This window comes from Culex quinquefasciatus, chromosome 3 (assembly GCF_015732765.1).
Source record: "Culex quinquefasciatus strain JHB chromosome 3, VPISU_Cqui_1.0_pri_paternal, whole genome shotgun sequence".
Taxonomy (NCBI): Eukaryota; Metazoa; Arthropoda; class Insecta; order Diptera; family Culicidae; genus Culex; species Culex quinquefasciatus.
In genome coordinates this window covers 40,156,498-40,181,040 of record NC_051863.1, presented here as the reverse complement: position 1 = coordinate 40,181,040, position 24,543 = coordinate 40,156,498, and the positions used below count along the sequence as shown (strand labels likewise).

The 24,543-nt window shown below is 34.4% G+C and overlaps 1 protein-coding gene across 5 annotated transcripts in view; it reads right to left on the bottom strand.

Annotated features, from left to right (window-relative positions):
* Window positions 1–217: 217 nt before the first annotated feature.
* The window catches only part of LOC6049643 (connectin), a 438,570-nt gene continuing 414,244 nt past the window's right edge, over window positions 218–24,543 (bottom strand). For all 5 annotated transcript variants that reach the window (XM_038265773.1, XM_038265774.1, XM_038265772.1 and 2 more), the window contains 3 exons: window positions 10,681–11,578; window positions 4,015–4,231; window positions 218–3,897 (listed from right to left, as the gene is read on the bottom strand). In XM_038265773.1, the coding sequence (XP_038121701.1) occupies window positions 3,386–3,897; window positions 4,015–4,231; window positions 10,681–11,550 (1,599 nt within the window). In that variant the 5' untranslated portion in view covers window positions 11,551–11,578 and the 3' untranslated portion in view covers window positions 218–3,385. The remainder of the gene's footprint in view (window positions 3,898–4,014; window positions 4,232–10,680; window positions 11,579–24,543) is intronic.

Below are 24,543 nucleotides of genomic sequence, written 5' to 3'. Positions count from 1 at the left end.
TTCCTTCAAAAGATACAGATTTTTGAATTTTTACATATCATTTTTGTATGGACAGCTGCCAAATTTGTATGGAAAATTATATGGACAAACTAATGATGCAAAATGGCTTCTTTGGGCATACCGAAGGCACCAAAAAAGTTTCAGCCGGATTAAAAAATACAGAAAAAATCGAATGACCGAAATCTCAGAGAATTGCTCAGGATTTGTTTTATCTCTCTTTTTTTTCCTCAAATTTTCTTTATTTACCTTAATGTCTCACTTATTCATCACCTTTTTTTCGCCTTATTGTGTAGAAGAATCTGTATCTGTTTTACTAGGTTAGCTTAATGTCTATATCTTTACCACGTGTTAAAAGAGAAGTAGCTATAAAGATGGGGAGGGGAGAAGGAGAAGGAGCAGGAGGAGGTTTTTGCCTTCTCGGTCAGGGTACACAAAAGTACAATTTGTGAATCCGTGTCGGGCGTTTTTTTTTGTAAATTTTTCTTACTATCTTATCAATTAACTTCAATGGTTTATTTCGGCGATGTCGTTCTGTTTTGCTGTTGCAAGTGCCATGTCGCTAATTGTTAGTCAGATTTCACCGTTTGTCATATTTCGTGGTTTTTTTTTAATTTGAGAATTCTGCAAAAAAAGCATTTTCTCTGTCAGTAGATAATTAAACATAAACTTTAAAAAATATTTGCAACGGCCTTACAGTAAAATAATAATAAATCCAATCTTTCGACTTGCAAAATTGTTGTGAAATTCTTCTTTATCAAAAAGCTCATGATTTGAAATATATAAAATTTCAACAATTTAATTTTTTTAACTATGCTTGACTGTCTTTTGTGATAAATAAATTGCTATTTTCCCTGAAAAGTTTTTTAAAAGTAAAAATATAAGCAGTTAAATAGGTATTTCGCGCATTTTGAAATTTATGTTTAACAGAAAACAATTTTTTAACTTGAAGGTTGAAATTACAGTTTTAGATTGCCAATTATTTCTCATGAGTCTCCTTCAAAACCAACCATTTACTCAAAATGGATCAGAAAACCTGTTAAAATTCATATTGTTGATGAATTAATCGAAATATTTTTTATTAATATTTTGGTTTAAATCAGATTTTTTAATTATTTGTTTTGATTGGATTAGAAAAATTTGAAATTTTTATTGGGAATTTTTCTAAACAAAGAATTCTTTACAAGTTGCCCAAACATGACACTCCCTCTTCAGACTACAAAAATGCTTAAAAACGCAATTTCTGATGGATTTCCATGACTTTAAATAGGCAAATTTGAATATTGGACAACTACAAAGTCATACCCAGACTTTTTACAGAAATTTTTAAAAACTATGTGGCATCTCTGCTGCAAATCCGAATTCACCCTAGTCAAAATTGATTATGCACCTATTTAAATTCAATTTGTTCAGTTTCAACATTTTTTTTTCAAAAAAAATGTTATCGTATGAAATTTGCGTATTTTACCATCTAAACCTTAATCACAGACAAACAGATGTACATTTCTTTAAAATTCCATCAATCTGCATTTTAACGGTCAATTTGAATATTAGGAAACTCACCACAGCGATGAAGAATCCACCACCAAAAGCAAAGGCAAAAAAAAATTCAATAACAAATTATGAAAAATAAAAATAAATCAAAATATGTACTGAAAATTATAAAAAATTACTTTAAAACTAAGAGCGGTTAAAATCTGGACTACATTTCACGTCAATAATTTGGCAATTGATGAAAATTTTAGTGATTTTTTGAGCATGTGTTCGTGAAAATATTCGCAAAATTTAGTGTTTATAGGTATTGCATATTTAGAATCTTTCAACAATGAAAAGTACAGTTTAAGCGTAATCATTTTTGTATTTTGCATTTGAAAACTCAAAATAAGTGGAAATCAATACAAAAATTTTGCGATCAGTGCCCAGTTTGTTCGAGCACACAGAAATAAAATAGAATTTTAGAAGCTTGAAAAAAATGGTTGAATATTTACTTTTTTTGTATGTAATTTTACTATAATTTTTGTTAGATTGTACAACACATTTTACTGACAAAAAACAGCAATTTTTAACGGTAATAATTTAATAATTGCAAACTTACAGCTAATTCTCTCACGTTACTTAATTTAAAATAGCTTGGGCAACTAGAATTCACCGAATAAGGGATGAGAAGAAAAATTCAATATTGGTAAATTAGAAAGGAGAACCATTCGCCTAGGGGCCACATAGACAATTCACCTTCCCAAAACTCGTCCAAATCCAAGCGAAACTTATTTAAGGATTCCGTGGAGATTTTCCCTTGTCCTGTTGAAAAAGTGGAGCATCAACAATTGGGTCCTTAATTTAAGCTTACATTTTTATTATTACTATTGTTCCCAACGAAAAGGCTTATTTTTCCGAGTACAATGACCCTTTGAACGACCACAAAGGATTTAAAATGAACTTTTAATTTATTTTTTTTCAAACTTTTTCTTGACAGAAAAGGTCCTACTTGACAGTTCGTTCCAAGGGGACCATAGTTGATCTATCGATAAAGTGTTGCCATGTCAAAAAAAAAAAAATGCGTAAACATGAAAAAACTGTTCAGCAATGGTTTTTAATCATGTTTTTTGCCAATTTTTTGCCGTTGTACTTGACTGTTCAGCAATGGTTTTTAATCATGTTTTTTGCCAATTTTTTGCCGTTGTACTTGAAAATTGAAATAGGGCTTTAGTACCCAATTTCCCTATCCGTGCCGCTGGTGTGCGATGGAAATGGGAGCGGCAACTTGAACTTGGATAGTCATCGCAAACCATGTCGAATTCCAGACTGCAAATCGCTAAAATCACAGTCTCTAGATTTGAACAGTTATTTTAGAATTTTTCAATTTCAAGAGGTTGGTCACTTTGTTTGAATAAGTTAAATTTAATTTGTTCATTTAAATTAGTTGTCGTCGAAAACGAACATGATCTAAAATTGAGATTAAAAAGTTGGGAGAATTCTTGCAATCATTTTTTCCATCAATTCTGTTTCCTCAATATCAATCATAACATTTAACTAAAATGGCACTTGCAATACCAGCAGAGCACGACACCGCCCATGTGTGAATGATTTGGTATGCGTGTCTTTTGCAGAGGGGGATCGGGGGACCATTTACACATTTTTCCGTCATTTTTTTTTTTTTTTTTGGTAGCGCACACAGTCCTTTTTATTTTCTTAAATTCATCTTATTTGAGTGTGTTTTGTTTAATGATCTCTCTCTCGTGAACGTATATGATTGTTGTGATTGTGAGTGAGCTAGTGAGTATGAGTCAATCTTTGTCTTTTTCCTCTTACATCTAATACATACACAGCGGAAAATAAGTTAGCGAAAGTATGTGTGTGTGTGTCTGTTTGTGTGTCAGTGTGTCTACCTTTACCACCGAACCCTGGCGGAGATCATCACGGTGCCCACGACCAGGCTGGAGGCCGCCGCGACGCACAGCCCAAACAGCGCATTACTGCTGCCACCGCCAGGCCGAACCGCACTCACGCCCGAGTGGCCCCAGTGCAGATCGAGCAGGCCCTTGGATTCGCGCGGGTTCGGTCCGTCGGTGGGTCCAACCAGCTCCTCCGGACAGGGCAGGTGCTCCTTGCCCAGCCGGAACAGGTTCACGATCTCGGGCTTCTCCTCGACGGTGGACTCGTTGTCCTGGGCGGCGTCCTCGATGTAATCGCCCTCGTCGTCCAGCTCGCCGTCCTGGAAGATGGACGATGAGGCGGACGCCGCCGCCGCCGAACTGTCCTGACTGGCGAGTGCGTTGTCCGATGGGGATTTGCCGAGCGTGCACTCGATCGCGTGCAGCTTCTCCTTCAGGTCCTCGTTGCGGGTGCGGTTGCTCAGGTCGTACACCCAGGCCAGCCGGCAGTCGCACACGAAGCGGTTGTCTGGAAAGAAAGGGATAAAAACCATGAAAATTGCTCATTTCGATCGAATGACTCATTCGGTGAAAAGACCCCATCCCCATCAGCAAAAAAAAAACGCACAAAGCGTAGCAAACTTACCGCGAACGGAGAGCAGCGAGCTGGCGTTGACGAGGTTGTCCATCAGCGGCACGATGTGGTTGTAGCTGAGCGTCTCCAGGTAGTTGCCGTCCAGGTTGAGCACGGCCAGGGCCGACACGCTGGTGAAGGTGCCGCTTTCGAGCGTAACGAGGCGGTTGTTCTCCAGGTGCAGGTGGCGCAGGTTGTTGAGCCCGTCGAAGGCGCGCTCGTCCAGTTTCTAGGGGAAAGAGTGAGAAAGAAAAATTCGGTTTGCGTAACTTTTTAAGGGTTTGTATTTAAATTAAATTTGTAAAGTTTAAAGGTTGTATCACCGAGTGTTTTCTGGGCAACCTTAAGGGACCATCCATAAACCACGTGGACACTTTTTTGGAATTCTCAATCCACCCCTCCCCCCTTCGTGGACAATTGTTCATACAAAAAATGGACAATCGCCAATACCCCCCCCCCCCCCAAGTGTCCACGTGGTTTATGGATGGTCTCGAAGCAGAAAAATAGTCATCGCTACATTCAAATGTGTGTTATACGAAATTTTCTCAGCTTTCCAATGCTTCTTAGAGCGAAATGTTTTATCGAGAAATTTCTGAGATATCTTTATATTAAGTTTTTAGTTTAAATTTCTTCATGATTTATTGGAAACTTTTCAATACAAGTTTAGAAAACTTGTCAAATGATGTGTTTTATTTGTCATTTGCCCATTAAAATGTGCAAAATAAGACAAGAAACGACTTTGTAAAAGGTTGCAAATCGCTAAACATTTAAAAAATAAAGTTTTAACCAAGTTTTTGAATATGTGGGTTTTTTTCAGAAAATAAAATCCTAAAACCGTTTTAAAATAACGTCATGATTCGAAATCCGGACACTTAGTAGCATATCATTTTCGTTATAGCTGACAAAAAAATCATGTAATAAGTTGGAAATGAAGAAATATCAACAGGATGTAGTAATAACAGTCAGTGTTAATAGAATGCATGCAAAATATGTCTTTTCTAACAATTTTTCATCAGAATTTGAAAATTAAAGTGACTTTTTGTGCTTCGAATCCCGGACACTGATAAAAGCTGATTCGAAATCCGGACACTCGTTTTTGCTAATGAATCGCACAAATTTGGACTGAAATGTTAGTGGATGGCATTTTTTAGTTATCAAATAAGCTGTTAACATCAAGACAATCGATATTTTATATCAAAATTTGCTAGAATTTAAGGAAATCAAAACCATAAATTTCAGCTTTGCCTTCCCGGTGCTTCGGACGCCTATGAAATATTTCACGTGGAATGTTTCGCATTTTTTGGTAATCTTATAATTTTATTTTATTTAATTGTTTTGACATGACAATTAAAAAAAACTTTAAATGAAAGTTGATGTGAGAATTCATCAAATAACACAGTTTTGACATTCATAATGCGAACTTATATCCAATAATTGATAAAACAAGATGAGGTGTCCGGGTTTCGAAACGTCCGGGAATTCGAATCATGACGTTATAAGTTTACAAGAATTAATAGATTATTACATAATTTTGGTGTACACATATCGGCCGTCTGCTCTGATTTAGCTTAGATTTAGCTGATACAACCGAAATTTTGGATGGTTTGAGATTGTTAAGGGTATTTCTAGATATTTGTGAATAAATATGATATTTCCTTAACTAAACATTAAACAGTTGCATGGATACCAATACCAAAACATGTTATTTACTCGAAATTGAACTACAAATTACAGTTTCAGGAGAAAAACTTTTTATGAGTATGAAAGGGTTTTTTTAGTTTCTTTGTATGTCGGACCCGAATGACTCTTGAGTTAAGTGGTCCTTAAACGCAAATAAATAAAAATAAAAGTTTCCTTGTATGAAATGATCAAGGAATCAGCAATATTATAAAAGTCTTATCTATTTTAATTCAAATAGCTTAAATAGCTTTTTAAATTTTGTTCAAATAGCTTGTAATGGAGGCTTTTGTTTGATTTTTTGTTAATTTTTTTTTTGTTCAAACCAAAAAAAAATGTTTTTGAAGGTGTTTAAAACATTCTGAGTTGAAATACAATAATTTTATAGCTTAATTTAAATACATTTTCAACAGTAAAATATTTATAAAATTTTATTTTTACTTCATACTCATGAAAATATTACTTTTGAAGCTTGCAACAGTAATTTGTAGAACATTTTCGATTTTAAATCATGTATTGTATCTGGGTAATTCTCTACCAACTCACACGAAATCGGGAAAAGTTGCCCCGACCCCTCTTCGATTTGCGTGAAACTTTGTCCTAAGGGGTAACTTTTGTCCCTGATCACGAATCCGAGGTCCGTTTTTTGATATCTCGTGACGGAGGGGCGGTACGACCCCTTCCATATTTGAACATGTGAAAAAAGAGGTGTTTTTCAATAATTTGCAGCCTGAAACGGTGATGAGATAGAAATTTGGTGTCAAAGGGACTTCTATGTAAAATTAGACGTCCGATTTGATGGCGTACTCAAAATTCCGAAAAAAAAACGTATTTTTCATAAAAAAAACACTAAAAAAAGTATTAAAATTTTCCCATTTTCCGTTACTTGACTGTAAAAAATTTTGGAACATGTCATTTTATGGGAAATTCAATGTTCTTTGACCCCCTTTAAAATTTCATGTTTTTTTCTAACTTTGCAGGGTTATTTTTCAGAGTGTAACAATGTTCTACAAAGTTGTAGAGCAGACAATTATACAAATTTTAATATGTTGATTAAATGTTTTAAATTTTAATATGTTGATTAAATGAAATGTTGAAAAGTGTTACTTTTCGAAACAAGTGCTGAAAAGTTCAACTTTTCAACACCAATTTGTAACTTTTCAAAACTCTTTTTCGTAAAATCGCGATAACTCGTGATGTTTGTAAGCAAACCTCTTATGTCTAAATATTTTTTTTTTGTAATTGTCTGTTCTATAACTTTGTAGAACATTGTTACACTCTAAAAAATAACCCTGCAAAGTTAGAAAAAACATGAAATTTTAAAATGAAAATTTTTGTTCTAAATGAAAAAGTGACCCTTCGGGTCAATGTAGATTCGCAAAGTACATTAAATTTCCCATAAAATGACATGTTCCCAAAATTTTTACAGTCGTGTAACGGAAAATGGGTGAATTTTTAAAACTTTTTTAGTGTTTTTGTCGATGAAAAATACGTTTATTCGGGATTCTGAGTACGCCATCAAATCGGACGTCTAATTTTACACAAAAGTCCCTTTGACACCAAATTTCTATCTCATCACCGTTTCAGGCTGCAAATTACTGAAAAACACCTCTTTTTTCGCATGTTCAAAACTGGAAGGGGTCGTACCACCCCTCCGTCACGAGATATCAATAAACTGACCTCGGATTTGCGATCAGGGACAAAAGTTACCCCTTAGGACAAAGTTTCACGCAAATCGAAGAGGGGTCGGGGCAACTGCTGTGTGAGTTGGCGGAGAATTACCCACTTAGGAGCCCAGGGCGGCGCAGTCCTTGTAGATAAAAAGGAAGACACTAGTGGTTGGTACTAGCAATGGTGGCCGACAGCTATAAAGTCAACTTCGTATTTCTTCTTCTTAAATAATACAATAAATGCTCGATGGTGGAAGAGTGCATAAATTCATTAATATTATTTATGAAAAACCAATTAATTTTCTGAAACTGCACATGTTTCAAAACATATAAAACTCAAAGATATTTTTTTGTGATCACTTTTATAGAAAGCAAAAAAATAGTAATTTTTTTAAATATTTCCGAAAATTCAGCAAGTTAAAAAAGTAATTAGGCGTCATCCATAAAGTAAAAAAAAATGAAACTATTGGCACTACGCCCCCCGGGGCATGGCCTTCCTCTAACGTGGGATTTCTGCTCCAGCGCCTCTGACGAGACAGGAGAAACATCCATAAAGTATGTCACGCAAAAATCGGACAAAATCAACCCCCCCTCCCCCCTATGTCACACTTTGTCACGCAAGGTTGAATCTCCCCTCATAAAGTATGTCACATTTTACCAGCCCCCCCCCCCCCTTGTTTTCGATGGAATTTTTTATAGTTTCTATTTCTTTAAACTCTCATAATTTTGGGTTTTTTGCCAATTTTAATATTAATAAAAAATAAGTTGTCTAATTATTAATTTTTTAGAATAAACAATGCAATATAAAAAACAGTTTTGTATTTTTTAAGAGTAGAAGACCTGGTTTAATATTCAAATATAAAAAAATCATGAGAACTATTTTTCACAGCTTTGTATCTAATAAGTTCAAACCATATATACCAGTTTTCTCATGAACACCCTGCTTTTAAAGCATTTATTTTTATCGTGCAAGAATTTGCAAAATATTAAAATTTCAACTGAACAAAAAAAAATGTGACTATATAATCAATTATAATGCGATACTTCTAAATAATAGTAAATAAATAATAGTAAGCAAACAATTTTAGAAAAGAGGATTTTTATCATTTTTCTCATTTCGAATTAATATTATGCAATCATTAAAAAAAACATGGCGTGACGTCACAGTCTCGCAAACCCCCCCTCCCCCCTTCGTCATATCTTGTCACACCTTCGGTGATCCCCCCCCCTCCCCCTCTAAGAGCGTACGTACTTTATGGATGACGCCTTATTGCCGAAAACTTTAATTTTTCTTTGCACAACTATTTCAGAAGTCATGTCATAGCGTTTATTTATGTATTAATAATCAAATAGGGCACTTTTGAATATTATGCAAATTTTGAATTTTGGGATACACATCGGAAAAGTCCTGAAAAAAACATAGCTGCAATGATGTCCCGAAATTCTTTGATGAAAAAATGCATAAACAATTTGTTTTGCCCCCTGATGGAAGAATTTTCATCAGAAGAAAATCTTTTGACGCTCATCAAGAGAAAAAAAAATCGGAAGGGGACTAGCCTCTCCTCTCTCGCGCACAAAAAATCGGTAAAAGAAAACTGAAAAAATCCTCACCGGGTTTATTCGGCGGAACATCGATTGCACTACTGCACTTGCAAGTGTAATGTCACATGTCCAATTATGAATTGTCATTGTTCGTAGATGAACAATGTTTGAAAACAAAACAAAATAAATTGATTTAAGTGGTGCTAGCAATGAGAATCACAAAAACATCTTCTACTGATTGATTTCTTCGAGAAGTTTGGGAGCGATTTTCTTTTTCGTGTTTCGTCTCCTATTCTGAAAAAAGTTCTCAAGCAAGACTTTTGCGATTTTGAAGGGCGACAAAAACTTTGAAAAATATTTGCAATGGCGTTATTTGGAAAAAAAACATAAGGATGGAAATTTTTTAAGTTTTTGTCTCCCTCCCTTCAAAATGTCAAAGGAAATTTAACGTGAAGACTTCCATCATTGTCATGATTTTTCCTTCAAAGATATAAATTTTGAGTCGCTTTCAATATTTTGACAAAATTCCTGCAACAAGTTGTTTAGAATAGTGCCCTACACATGCTGATTCCTTTTGGTAACGAGTATCCCATTTCTTGTAAAGTTATGGAAATCGTCATTAATCAATGATTGCCAACTAGGACGTCAATGACTGTGCCACAAAATTATATAAATTTTAAAGCACAATTGATTTAAATCAAAAATTCCTTCAGTGGCTTCAAGAAGGCAACAACCGGCACATGCTGATTCCTTTTGGTGCTGAAATTCGTTAAATTGAATTAAATACACAATTTTTTATAGCGATGATAAATTTTCTTGGAAAATGATCAACGGCTTCACCTTAAGTGCAATTAGCTAAAATCAATGTACAATACATTACCCTGCGTTTAATATCATTTTTAGCATGTTTGGGTTGATTTAAAAATCTTTAGAATTTTTGGATTTTTTTTTGCTGAATTGTTTGTTTTTATCAAATTTTACATTTTTTGAAAACTAATGATTGCAAAACAACTGAACCAGCCATGCCAGATAAACAGATAAATCTGTATTTTACAGATTTTTCGATCCCTTAAATCACAAAAATATGTATTTACAGATTTTGTAAATTGATTATAATTAAAATTCTAAACAATTTGTTATTTGAATTATGCTTTGATATCATTAAATCTGCTATCATAAATCTGCTGTTTAATTTTTATCGATGTCTGGTATGGCTTCGAATTTGACATGATACAGATAAAATACAGATTTATTTTTAAGAAAATACAGATTATGGGAAATAATCTGGCATCGTTGAACTGAACTAGTGTAAAATGCATTTTAAAACTATGGCTTGTTATTTCGACATTTACTTTTAATTTTTTTTGCATCGACCTAAACGCTTGGAAAAAATTCCACCAGTTCATTGTTATTTTGCAAATTTTCGCATAACTTGGATAACGTTTAATGTATTTTGTGATAGTTTTTGCTAGAAAATTTTGAAAATTGGGCTCGTTTTTTTTATAAAGAAGTCAGAATATGTAAAAATAATGCGCAGAAGATGGATACTGATTGAATAATGATATTTCCGAAACAAGGAAAGTTAACAAAATGGAAGCTGATTTCAGGAATATTCCGTAGTAAATCATTCAGTAGGCCGAAACTTTGGATGCTATCCAGTCTAGTCTTACTAAACGTAAACTGCCCCTAGAGCAAGTGGGAAGACTGCTTGTTTACAAACAATACTTCCTTATGAAAAGTTACCAAGGAGTTATTTATTGAGAGATCGAAATGTTTCCAAATTACTCACCTCAATCTTATTACTGTCCAGGAACAGCATCTGCAAACTCCACAAATCAGCAAACACGGTCGCACCAACGTAATTCACATCGTTGTACGACAGCTTCAGCGACTTCAAATTCTCCAACCCCTTGAAGTACTCCTTCGCAAGCACCGAGATCAAGTTCATCTCCAGCCGCAGCTCCTCCAGCTTCGTCAGCTCGACGAACCCGTTGTCGTGCAGCTCGGCGATGCTGTTGTTGGCCAGGTTGAGCCGCACCAGCTGGGGCAGATTCACGAACGCTTCCCGGTCGATCTTGCGGATGTCGTTGTTTTCGAGCGTGATTTGCTCCAGCGATGGGTGGTTGGCGAAGGCGTTCGGATGTAGGGTACGGATCTGGTTGTTCGGGAGGTTGCACTGGCGCAGTTCGGTGAGGTTGCCGAAGGCGTGCGGGTAAATGTCCCCGATGATGCCGTACTCGATGGTAAGGACGCGCAGCTTCTTCAGCGTGAAGATGACGTCCGAGGGGATGTAGGTGAGGTTGCCGGACTTGCGGATCGTGAACTTGAGATGCTCGAGGCTGGTTTGGGTGTGGAAGGCGAGCCAGTTGGCGTCCTTGCGGGGCAGTTCGCCGTCGAAGATCGAGCAGGACGCCTTCTGGGCTTTGGCGTGGGCTTCGGGCGAGCAGTGGCAGGCCAGCTTCATGTTGATGTCTTCCGAGCAGAGGTCCATCAGGGGGGTCGTGATGGTCGGCTGGGGGGCGGAAATTTGCGCCGATTTGCCCTTCCGGTGGTAGCCTTCCTTTTCGTAGCTGCGGGCCAGCGCTGATTCGGTGAGGGCGAGGAGCAGCAGCAGAATGGCCGGTAACCTCCGCAGCAGCAGCGTTCGTAATGGAGTCATTGTTGGTGTTGTTGTCGTCGGGGTAATCCTGGAAGGCAACAAGAAGCGAAAAAAAAAAACGAAAATGTAAACACGGCTCCGCTAATTGGTTCGATTTGATTTCGTTTGTTGTGATGCTTCACGGTGCCCGGGCACCCTTAAAAACGGACGGAGACAGACATCGGCAATCCAAACAAAAACAAAAACAAAAAAAAAAAGAGGGAAAACCTGGCCGGTCGCGCATTTTCCTGGGGCCCGGGAGGGTAAATAATCCGATGATTGTTTGTTTTTCCCTTTCACCGTGTCACGCCAGATAAGTGAAGCCCGAAATGGTTCTGTTTGTTTCCGAGTTCGGAGAATGACTTGCGTTGAGGTGAAAAAGGGCGGGTGAGGTACGTAGGTACTGCTGGAAGCAAAGGGATTCGGAGAACGGTGGCTACGCAGATGAAAGGGGCGGTCGGACTTTTAATCCAATAAATTAGCTTGGTGCGTTTGAACTAGTGAGGGGGAGACAATTTGTGAGTTTATGCTTATCGTTGTTTTATTAGGAGGAGCGACTAATTTTGCGCTGAATTATTTGTTTTCGTTTAAGGCGGGGATTATACAAAAGAGGATTTCAAAAATGTTTGTAATTTATTGAAGTGAAATAATTCCTTCAGTCCAACTCCACTCGAGGTAGGCTTTCATCAAGAAATTTGCAAAAGAAATCCATTTTCTGTAAATTTTGAATCCTTAAAAAGAAATGGAAAGAAGATTTTTTTAAGAGGAAGCACCCAAGTTTTAGTACAGTCCAGACTCGATTATCCGAAGTTAAATTATCCGAAGGTTTGTATGGAACTTCCGATAATCGAATCACGATCAAAAAATTTATTTTTCATTTTCTTTTTCTTGTTTTAAACATCAAATTCGAGTTTTGCGACTTCATTTCAATCAAATTTAAGAGTTGATTGCCTATTAAAAAATAAAATGCATTTTTTCAATTTTTCAATATTTAAAGCATTTTTTTTCTAAATCATCTGTTAAAAAGTAAAATTCATCAGGAATTGCCGAATTTTTTGACACAAAATCTGTATCCATTCCCCGATCATTTCATATTATCATCAAGCATTTTATGTTAATTTTGTTGTAATATTTTTTAAATTTAAATTTGAAATTACAATTTGAGAATTTTATAACAATTAAACCGTCAAATAAAAATTTGCAATGGAAAATGCATATAAGAAAACTGAAAATAAAAAATATAAGAATCATGCATAAAGAAAAATCAAGTCGTATTTTTTAGTTACACCCATAAAAATTCATATTAGTTATTCTAATCTAATCTAATCTAATCGAACACAAGCGCAGCCAGTCCGAAGAAAGCATCCGGGAAGAACTTATGGTTAGATTACGCCTCAAGTTCTTTCTTGTCATTATTAATGATTGCAGTACTTTCGAGAACCCCCGAAATCCCGTCAAAAATCACTTTGACCCAATCTCACCCCCCAGACCCAATGTCACCCCCACTGACGGTATTTCGAAAATGCAGTTTTTTTTCTCTAAAGAAACCAAAAATATATTGTTATTGCAATATGGGTATCAAATGATCAGGTTTTTTCATACATTTTGGATGTAATAACAACATTTTTAGAAAATACTCAAAATTTTCACAAAACTACGTCTTTTTGAAAAAAAAACTCCAAATTTCATTTTTTACAATATGGGTATCAAACGATCGGGATTTTTGCACACATTTCGAATGTAATATCAACATTTTTAGAAAATACTCAAAATTTTCACAAAACTACGTATTTTCGAACTAAATACTCAAAATTTCCGTTTTTACAATGTGGGTATCGAACGATTGGAATTTTTAATACATTTCGAATGTAATAACAATATTTTTTTGAAAAAAACTCAAAATTTTCACAAAACTACGTATTTCCGAAAAAAAAAAACTCAAAATTTCCGTTTTTACAATGTTTGTATCAAACGATCGGGATTTTTACATGCATTTCGAATGTAATAACATTTTTTTTAAATACTCCAAATTATCATAAAACTACGTATTTTCTAAAAAAATTCTCAAATTTTCCGTTTTTACGATGTGGTTGTCAAACGATGGGAATTTTTTCACATATTTCGTATGTAACAACAATATTTTTTGAAAATACTCAAAATTTTCACAAAACTACGTATTTTCGAAAAAAAAATACTGAAAATTTCTGTTTTTACAATGTGGGTATCTAACGATCGGGATTTTTTCATACATTTCAAAAGTTACTAAAAAAATGAAAATACTCAAAATTTTCACAAAACTACGTATTTAAAAAAATTGATTTGATTATTTGATACCCATATTGTAAAAACTGAAATTTTAAAAAGTTTTACAAAAATACGTAGTTTTGTGAAAATTTTAGTATTTTCTAAAAATTTTGTTATAACATTGAAAAAATCCCGATCGTTTGATACCCATATTGTAAAAATTGAAATTTTGAGTATTTTTTCGAAAAACGTAGTTTTGTGAAAATTTGAAGTATTTTCAAAAAAAAATGTTATTATATCCGAAATGTATGAAAAAACCTGATCATTTGATACCCATATTCCAAAAACAATATATTTTTGGATTCTTTAGAGAAAAAAAAATGCATTTTCAAAATACAGGAAAAAAACGTATTTTGTGAAAATTTTCAAGAAATAATAATTTTAATGGATAACTGACATCATCCCGATTCCAAAACACTATAATTTTTTATGTTTGCATGATTTTTCATACGATTATAGCCAATGTCTCCCATATAGCCAAAAACCCATAAGCTCTGTGCTTCAGTTAAGCACTGGGCCGTGCTTAACCGAGGCAGCTGAACGGTGCAAAACCGAGATAGGATTTTTTGAAAATAATAAAACCGGATTTTCCGGCGCGTCAAGCGCAAAAATGAGAAAATGACGAAAAAACCCTTTTTCTCTAAAACTGTGATAACATAAAAATTTCATCGCTGACCTATACGTGTTTGGGTATCAAAATTTTCGTAATTAAAAGACGCAACTTTTTTTTTGAATCATGCTGTTTTCGTGGGGAATTGCTATATATTAGAGTTTATATTTTTGTAAAAGTACTAAAATTTTCATAAAACTTTTTTATAGTGAATAAGCATATTAAATTTCGTTTCGTTCGATACCCATACTAAAAATTTAGAAAATTTGAGTGTTTTTCAAAAAATGCATTATTTTCTGAAAATTTATTTAGTAAAAAACTATTGTAAAGTGAAAAGCATACTAAATTTGGCTTAGTTTCAATTTGAATACTTTCGAAAAAAAATGCGATGAATATTTGCTCCAAGATTTAAAAAATAATGCAAATTCTTATCTATCGACGACATAAAACCAGCATTTCCGATTTTGTGTTGTTTGATAAAAAAAAATAACTATTAACAGTTGAAACGCTATATATTTAAAAAAAAATGCAGTTGAAAGTAGAAGAAAAAAAAACGAAGAAAAATGCAATGAAATATTTTTAAAGTGCATTTTCAGCTTATTTTTCAGATTTCAAAAAAAAACTTAAATATTATTTGTTAACTGTTAATTTAGAAATATAATGTTAAGTCCAACATTTATTTTTCTAAAGCAAACGAAGGTTATAATACATTTTTTGCAACTCCGTCGTAAAACTACTTACTTTTCCTGTCATTCTTGAATAGAGAAAGAGCCTGCTTTTCTGTACCAAAAATAACAAAATTGAATAGTAACCCATTTTAAAACAAATGCTAAAAAGTTCTGCTTCTCAGCACTGAAATGGATGCTGAAATGTTGAACTTTTCAGGACTTGTTTGGAAAAGTTATACCGTAACATTTTTTTTTTAAATTTAAACGATTCATTGACTCAATGCATGAATACTTTCGAAAAATGGGAGATTTTGCGAACAATTAAGAGCATTTATACTTAGAATTTAATAACATTTCCAAAACATATATGCACAGTGGAAGCATTGAAAATTTAACAAGATGTTTGCATAAGGTTAATATTATCGACGATTTTCATACCGATTAACAATCTTTACAAATTATCTCAAATTATCTCTCATTTTTTATACCATAAAAAAGTTCAGCATCGTTTACTTTAATCAAACTTCACTCGGTTGTTTTTGTTTTGTTTTGTTTTAATTCCACTTTATTTTGGGATTTTTTTTTTTGTAAACAATTTAAGAACAATCCAATGTTTATAGATTTTCAGACCAAAGATAATTTTGAACGAGTTTCACGTTATATCTCACTTTCTAAGCAGAACAAGTGAATTCCACACAACACTCCTTTCTCATCTCATTATTTCCAAAAGCAAACAACTGTATTAAAAACACATAAATACGATTAACGAGTTTACACGCACGCTATAAAATCCCCTTTTCGTAAAAGTTTCAACCCGCTCATGTGTATCAAAGTCCCATTAGAGGATGGTTCAGGAAAGGGGTGTCTCGCAAACAAAGAATAAATAAAAACACCCCACCCCACTTCCAGTATCTGTGGCCATTATTGTCACAAAAATTCAAAAACTCCTTCCGATCCGCCGTGCCGCACTGGCAGAAAGTACTTTTAATCGCCTTAAAATCAGACCATTTCCCAACCGTAATTGGCTTACAGTTCACACCACACGTACCGAGCCAGATCTCTCTTTCTCTGTCTAGCATCAATTCTGGTTGGCCTTTCGGCATTCCGAGATGGTGGGTTAAGGGTTAGTTGGCCATTGTTTGAACTTGGGTTTGTTCTGAATTAATATTTATAGTGTTCCGATTTTTTATTTTTAAAATTTTACTTTTTGATTTGAAGTTGTTACAGTTTTTTTCTACAATGAATTAATTGTTGTTTATTTTCTGCTTCTTTTTCTAAAAAAATATACTCAATAAAGGACCTCTAACGTTGCTCGAATGCTACATCATCTTATCAAAATTTGTTCAGCCACTTTGCTTTTTCCTTACAGGGCTTTCACACCAGCTTATGAAGAATTCTCGCACTCCCTCCCCCGTAATTGAATCCCCCTTTGAAATCGGCCTTAAATTCCGAGCATGCATAATTAAAACACGCACACGTTTGCACCGTTTAACGAGGCAGGACCGAAAGGAAAAACTCGCTCCTAAGCAAAGGGAAAACTTTTTCCGCCAACGCCAAATGAAATGCTTTCTAATTGTCAGATGAAAAATTGGCTCTGGAAAGCTTAGCTCAGCGCTGTTGGGTGATTAGAAGGGCCACGTGCAGTCACGCCACGTGGGCTGTCTTTGAGGTTAGACATTTTAAATTTTAAAGTCTTTGATGATCGTTCAACCTAAGAAACTATAATCATTAAATTTTGTCACTTAAATTTTCCAATCTTCATCCAAGCTTTAAACGATTTCACATCTCCATCAAAATCATAACTTTATTCAAATTAAATCGAGCGACATCACAAAAAAAAAAACAAAAAACGACTACATAACTTTTTCGTCCCCAACCGGTGTAAATCTCAGCCGGTTCCGACGAAAACCGCAACTCAGCCGCAACAAATCCGGTATACAAGTCGAGGCCAACAAAAAACGCTGTTTTCACGGAGGTCACACCAGATTTCCGCCCTTCTACCACAAGGGAAGGGGGGACAGACTTTGGGGAGCAGCTCGCGACAGTCTTATCAATTATTCATCGGCTCGGAAAATGGCACCATTTCTTACGAGATTAGCGGCGTCCCCCCTCCTGAGTGGGGGTGGCCACCTTGGGTTCAAGGTAGACAAGGGTTCCGGCAGAGAGTGAGTGAAGGAAAAGCTGTAAACAACGAACCACCCATGCGGACACTTCGAACGTCCCCCGGGTCGTTTTGAATTTGTTTTGAAAAGATTTTTGTGATTTTCTTTAGTTCGAATCAATGCTTTTTTGTTAAATTTGGTCCACTATTTGTTTGTTAAAAATGCGATGAATATTTGCTCCAAGATTTCAAAAATAAAGCAAATTCTTATCTATCGACGTCATAAAACCAGCATTTCCGATTTTGTGTTGCTTGGTTTCGAAAAACAAATAACTATTAACAGTTGAAATGCTATATTTTTTGTTTTATTGGACTTGGTCCCTGTAAAAAAAATGCAGTTGAAAGTAGAAGAAAAAGAACAACGAAAAATGCATTTAAATATTATTAAAGTGCATTTTCAGCTTATTTTTCAGATTTCAAAAATTCTAAAATATTATTTTTTAACTGTTAATTTTCAAAGTCCAACATTTATTTTTCTAAAGCGAACGAAGAATATAATACATATTTTGCAACTCCCTCGTGAAACTACTTACTTTTCCTGTCATTCTTGAATAAAGAAACAGCCTGCTTTTCTGTACCAAAATAACAAAATTGAATAGTAACCCATTTTAAAACAAATGCTAAAATGTTCTACTTTTCAGCATTGAAATGGATGTTAAACTTTTCAGCACTTGTTTGGAAAAGTTATACCGTAGTTTTTTTTTATTCAAACGATTCATTGATTCAATGCATGGACATATGTCCTATAATTCTGTTTAAATTGTGTGTCCGGAATTGTAGGATTGATAAATGTACGACTCATGCTGAAAAAATCTTCTTTTTGCAATTTGTTGCAAAAATTAATATTTCAAAATCCCTTTTTGATAAATAATTAAAGCAACAAATTTACTATTTACTGCTTTTTTTTATTGGATTATGGTTGAATTTTCATTAATTCCGACTGTTTTTAGCGTTTCAAAACATTGTATTTTATAACAACTGCAATGCTTATTATTAAAATAATTTAATTGCTTTTGTGTTGGTTTGGTTGAATAATGGGGTGGTTCACAATTAGGGTGATTTTCAAAATCAAACATTTCAGGAATAATTTTGGGATTTTGTTGTCGTCTAGAAAGTAGTTGGGCCGTTCCAAGCAGATTTGTCGAAGACTCCAAAATTTTATTTCGTCCAAAAACCACGTGGTTACTTTTTTTGGGAATTTGATAACCTCCCCCGCCCCCTACCTCGTTGACAATTGTCTATACAACAAAAAAAAATTTTGTATGGATCGATCCGATCAAATTTAGAGTGTAAACTGTATTTATTTTTTATTTTTTGACAAGTTAATTTTAACTTCAGATTTGAAGTTATAGGCATTTCAAGGTAAGAAAAGTTGCAAAATTCAAACTTAAATATCTCAAAAAAATCAGTTGAAAATGTCTCATTTTTTACGCAAAAGTGTTTGGGACAACCCTATCGAAATTCAAAAAAAAAATCCAACTATAGTAGTTTTTTTTTCTTTTCTAAGGTAGATTCAGATTAAGTGTGCAAAAATACTTAGAAAAATATAGATATATTTTTCCATGATTTTTGCAATTTAATCTGAATCTGCCCTCAGCTATAAAAAAAATATCAAAATCACACTAATTGCAAACCAACATAATTTTCAACCAAACCAAAAGCTGTCTCTTCCCATTTCCTACAACAATTCTGAAAACATCAATGCTCCAAATCTTCATTTTGTTTTCGGAAAATCACTTTTCTACTCAATTTTGCGATCCGGGCCACTGTGCACTGTGCTTAATTCAAACTGTATAGTCAAACATTATTACAATTATTTTGCAGTATTTTCAGTAACAATTATGTTTTTTATCAACTAACTTCTTAACACATTTCAATATTTGGTAGAAACTTCTGCTCTTATTGATGGAAATCCTAGAACTATCATGAAATTATTTATACTAAAGATTATAGAAATTTGAGTTAGTATTTTTTTGATACTTTTCATGACATTTTAATGTTGTGTTTTTAAGTTGTCATTGCAGTAACTTTCAATAACAGACCAGTTTGCAGTACTACAAATAGTATTGAGGTAATTCTCCGTCAACTCACACGAAATCGGAAAAAAATGTCTCTTCGAGTTGCGTGAAACTTTGTCCTTCGGGATAATTTTTGTCCCTGATCACGATTACGATTACGATATCTTCCATTTTTCAGCATTCGAAAAATGACGTGTTTTCCAATAATTTTCGGCTCAAAATGGTGACTGATTGGAAAGTTGGTGTCGAAGCCTCTTCAATGTGGAAATCTTCAGCCAGTTGCACTCGAGAATGAAATTTGAGAAGGGTGTAAGTGATTTAAATATTTATGTAGTTCGTTATTTAAAAAAAACTGTAACTCAAAGCCGTTGCATCATGCCAAAAAGTGGTCGAAGACAAACTTTTAGGAAATGAAAAAAATACACTGTTAGAAAAATACACGCCACTTCTACGAGATTTTTGAATTTTTATGTTCAAAAGTTTGATTCAAAAGTGATATCACGATTTTTTTTGTTCAATTTTTTTGAGGAAATAACTTAAGATGTTACAAAAAGACAAATAATGCAGGATAGTATGTCTCTCCTTAAAAATACAAAAATCATTTTTTTAAACTATTTTTCACAAAAGTGGCCGTCAAAATTTTCAAAAACCGATAGTGAGAATCGATTTCGCAGTCAGTTTTACATAAAAATCTCCATATTGCCCATTGGACAATGGTTAATATGGAGACTTTTATGTAAAATTGTCTGCGGAATCGATTCCCACTATCGATTTTAGAAAATTTTGACGTTTAGAGCTTTTTTCTGAAAAACATTTAAGCAAATGATTTTTTAAGGAGAGGCGTACTATCCTGCATTTTTCATGGGTCTTTTTGTGACATCTTGAGTTATTTCCTCAAAAAATTTGAACGAAAAAAAAATCGTGACATCACCTTTAAATCTAACTTTTATACGGGACCAATCCATAAATTTTTGGGAATCTTTTACCCCCCCCCCCCCCCCTTCGTGGACAATTGTCCATACAAAAAAAATCTTTTTTGTATGGATCGTGGACAATCGCCATACCCCCCCCCCCCTCTAAGTGTCCACGTGGTTTATGGATGGTCCCTACATAAAAATTGAAAAATCTCATAGAAGTGACGTGTATTTTTCTTTCACTGTTTTTTTTTTTTTAGAAAGCCCGTCCAATTTCATAAAAGTATGTACAACAGCACAGTTACAGTAGTTTTTATATTAAGAAACACAAAAATATTTTTGAAAAAAGTTACGGCCTTCTCAAATGTCATTCTCGAGTGCAACTGGCTCCATATACACAAAAATGGCTTATTAAGTTCAAAGATAACATGTCTAAAAAGTTTCATTACAAAAGTACCAGAAAAAAACCTGATTTGAGCTGGAATTGCTCTATAAACATTCAGGGTTTGCTGTAACCATTATGAGATAACACGATTTTACGAAAAAAATGTTTTTGTGTAACATTGTTACACTCTTAAAAATAACCGAAATTTCGAAAAAATACGAAATTTTAAAATATGTTTTTTGTTCTAAATGAGAAAATTACCCTTCGAAAAGTACATTAAATCCCCTTAAATTGAAAAGTTTCAAATTTTTTTACAGTTGAGTAACAAAAAATGGCAGAGTTTTTATTTTTTTTGTGCCGTACCGCCCCTCCGTCATGAGATGACTCTTTGAAGTAAATAATACAAATGTGATCAGTTAATGATAAAATGAAAAGTGCAACAATGATGAAGAGCATTTAACCATTCAACTTAAAATGTAAAATAAATGTTATTTTTACAAGAATGTTCAATGAAGAAATATCTAATTTAAAAAAAGCAAATTCCATACCTTTCTTTAGTAACTTTTACGTTCACTTTTACATCCGATGTTCGAAGCATCGAAGTGTAGAGTTTGGACTGTGTTGGGTTTTAATTTCTTTTCTTTATTTGCAAATCAGTATATTTTTAATATTTTTAAAGAATAAGTAAAAAAATCATAAAAAAACTAAAACTTAAAGCAATTGATGTTTTCCCCCGAATCGGTATAATTTTTTCCACTGATTTTCCACAATCCATAAAATCTCGAAACTGTAACAAATCTAGTGGAATCCCCGCGACGCGTAACGAAATCGACACACAGTAATAATCCACTAACAGGAATGAACAAAAAAAAGAAACCCCCAGCTTATCACGCTGCGATGCACTCCAATTCGCAGGAAAAAAAATGAAAATAAAACCTGCACCGTTATGATTTCCACAATTGAATTAAGCCGTTATTCCGGACGATTCCGTTCCGCTCGACACACCACCATGATCCTCTCTCATGTGGATTTTTATGGACGTTTCGTAGGAAAAAAAAAATAAATATTTTCGTGATGAGGGAATCACACCGATGAAAAAATCTCTATAAAAAAACGCAATAATTGTAAATTGATATTTTATCAAAAAGTATGGTTTAATCATAAACTTTATAAAAATTTTGAGAAAACATTAACAGAAACTAAAGTAGAATTTTACATCAGTGTAATTGTTGCATATTTTTAAGCCAAATTCCTGATGGACGATGATGCAAGCGCGTCCAAAAATATTTCGTAAAATGCGAAAAAAAAATCGAGGGAGTCCTTTCATCCGAATACAAACAGAGCAGTCACACACATTCACTCAAACTCACAATATAAACATAATACAACAACGTCCCTTGGTCCGTAACGAGCGTCGAATTGATCCGGGGACCATTATCCTCGGGAGCTTGCATCATGTGTGGCAAGTCAAATGTTTGCCGAAAATGTTCATCATTTTTTTTTTGGTCCCCGTTGCAAAAACGTTCTCCGCTCTGAATAGCCGCATAATAGAATAAGTAGTGAATTATCGACCATTGACGGAGGACCTCCCTCTCTCTTTCTCTGTGGCAATTTGGCAGGGCAGGACGGGATCGATTTCCGAGGATTGATGAGTTCCGAAATGGACAGGGGGCAGCCAGCGGAGGTAGAGTCGTGAAGATTAAACTCGGCAACAATGACTCCGAAATGGGAGCTTGAAAAATGATCCAAGATGCGTCGAGGGTGCACGTTAACGAGGAGGGAGGTGCACAGTGACAAAAATAAATTCTGATTAAAACTTGAAATATTATTTGTGCTTCCTTCTCGACCTTAACCTTGTTCTTCGTGTTTTCAACATAATTTTAATCATTTTATTCCATGATTTGACCGAAGTTGATAAAATCTACTTCTTTTTACTGTGCCAACTCCAGCATAAACCAAAACTTTTCCCTCGCAAAACCTTCGCTCAAGGTAGGCCGGGAATGTCCTGGCGATTTTCCCTGCTCCGCGGGCTGCCATAGCTGGGTGGTTCTCCGCCACCGCCTGCTGTGACTGGCTGGTAGTCTGTGAGGAGGTCGTCGACGGTCGACGAGACGCAGGGTTGCCACCGCCACCCGTCGTGACCGTTGCAGGTCGTCCCAGCTATGCTGCAATTCTTCCACCCTGCAGTGCGTCGTGTTCTGCGTAGCCTGCTGGGTCTGTTTACCTTTCCGGGCGCGCCAGGACGTCCTTGTCGTCGTCGTCATCGCTGTTGTGGGTAACAGATTTTTTTTCCCTTCTGTTTATGGGTACTGTTCTGGGACTGTTATTCGCTCGAATCATGGGAAAGCAATTTTTGGAAAGTTGATGGTTTCACAACAGCAATAACTCGCTGGAAACGGTTTGTTGCTTTGAAACGGTATTTATGGTTTTTTTTAGCAGTCCTGCATGAACATTAAGCATTACAAATAAAGATAGCAAATCGTCTTCTGATTATTTCGCAAGAAATGCGGAAACCTATTTTTAAATTGATTGTTCTGTTGCTATCTATTAAACTACAAATCATAGAAAGATCATCGAATACCCATTTTTAAGCAAAAAAAAAAAAATACGTTAAATCGATTTACGCAATGCACTAAACTCGAACCATCAAAATCCAATTTGTATCTCGTAAACTAAAAAGAATACATTGAGATTCAAATTTGGTGGTGGTTCTTAGGTAAAATTTTGAAACATATTTCAGTGGCTTCAAGAAGGCAACAATCGGCACGTGCTGATTCATTTTGGTGGCGAAATTTGTTTAACTGAATTCAATACAGAGAATTTTAGAGTGATGATCAATTTTCTTCGAAAATGATCAACGGCTTCACCTAAAACAATTCCAAAAATAAGACTTTAAAAAAGTTAGGGGAAACATACACATTTTAAGCCTAATAAGCGGTCGTGTTTGAATGATGTAGGATAATCTGAAGTTAACTAAAATCAAGTGCACCAACGAGTAGAACAACTTTTTGTGAACATTTCTCTTTTTTCACTTTTACTAAAAGTTATTCTATTCCTTTGACAAGCATTTTAAAAAAATAATTTCCCGAATGTATTTTAATCAGTCGAGAATGCATTGGGACACGCCCATTTCCCTTTTTTCAGCTTAGTTCTTTTTCTTCCAGCGCTCCTTTGGGTCTGCTTAGTGCTGAGCAATTCTCTACGAAATCGGTCTTTTTTCTTAAATTTTAATTTTTGTATTTTTTAATCCGACTGAAACTTTTTTGGTGCCTTCGGTATGCCTAAAGAAGCCATTTTGCATCATTAGTTTGTCCATATAATTTTCCATACAAATTTGGCAGCTGGCAAAAATGATGTATGAAAATTCAAATATCTGTATCTTTTGAAGGAATTTTTTGGTCGATTTGATGTCTTCGGCAAAGTTGTAGGTATGGATATGGACTACACTGAAAAAAAAAATGATGCATGGTAAAATTTTTTTTGGTGATTTTTTATTTCACTTTTTGTAACTAAAACTTAATTTGCAACAAAAAACACTATTTTTTACTTTTTTTTATTTGTTGATATGTTTTAGAGGACATCAAATGAGAACTTTTCAGAAATTTCCAGGTTGTGCAAAAAATTTTTGAGCTAGTTATAAATTTTTCAATCAATACTGATTTTTTTCAAAAAATCTAAAAATTGGTCGCAAAAATTTTTCAACTTCATTTTTCGATGTAAAATCAAATTTGCAATCAAAAAGTACTCTAGTGAAATTTTGATAAAGTGCACCGTTTTCAAGTTTAATCCATTTTTAGGTGACTTTTTTTTGAAAATAGTCGCAGTTTTTTATTTTTTAAAATTAGTGCACATGTTTGCCCACTTTTGAAAAAAATATTTTTTAAAAGTTGAGAAAAATTTCTATATTTTGCATTTTTGAACTTTGTTGATACGACCCTTAGTTGCTGAGATATT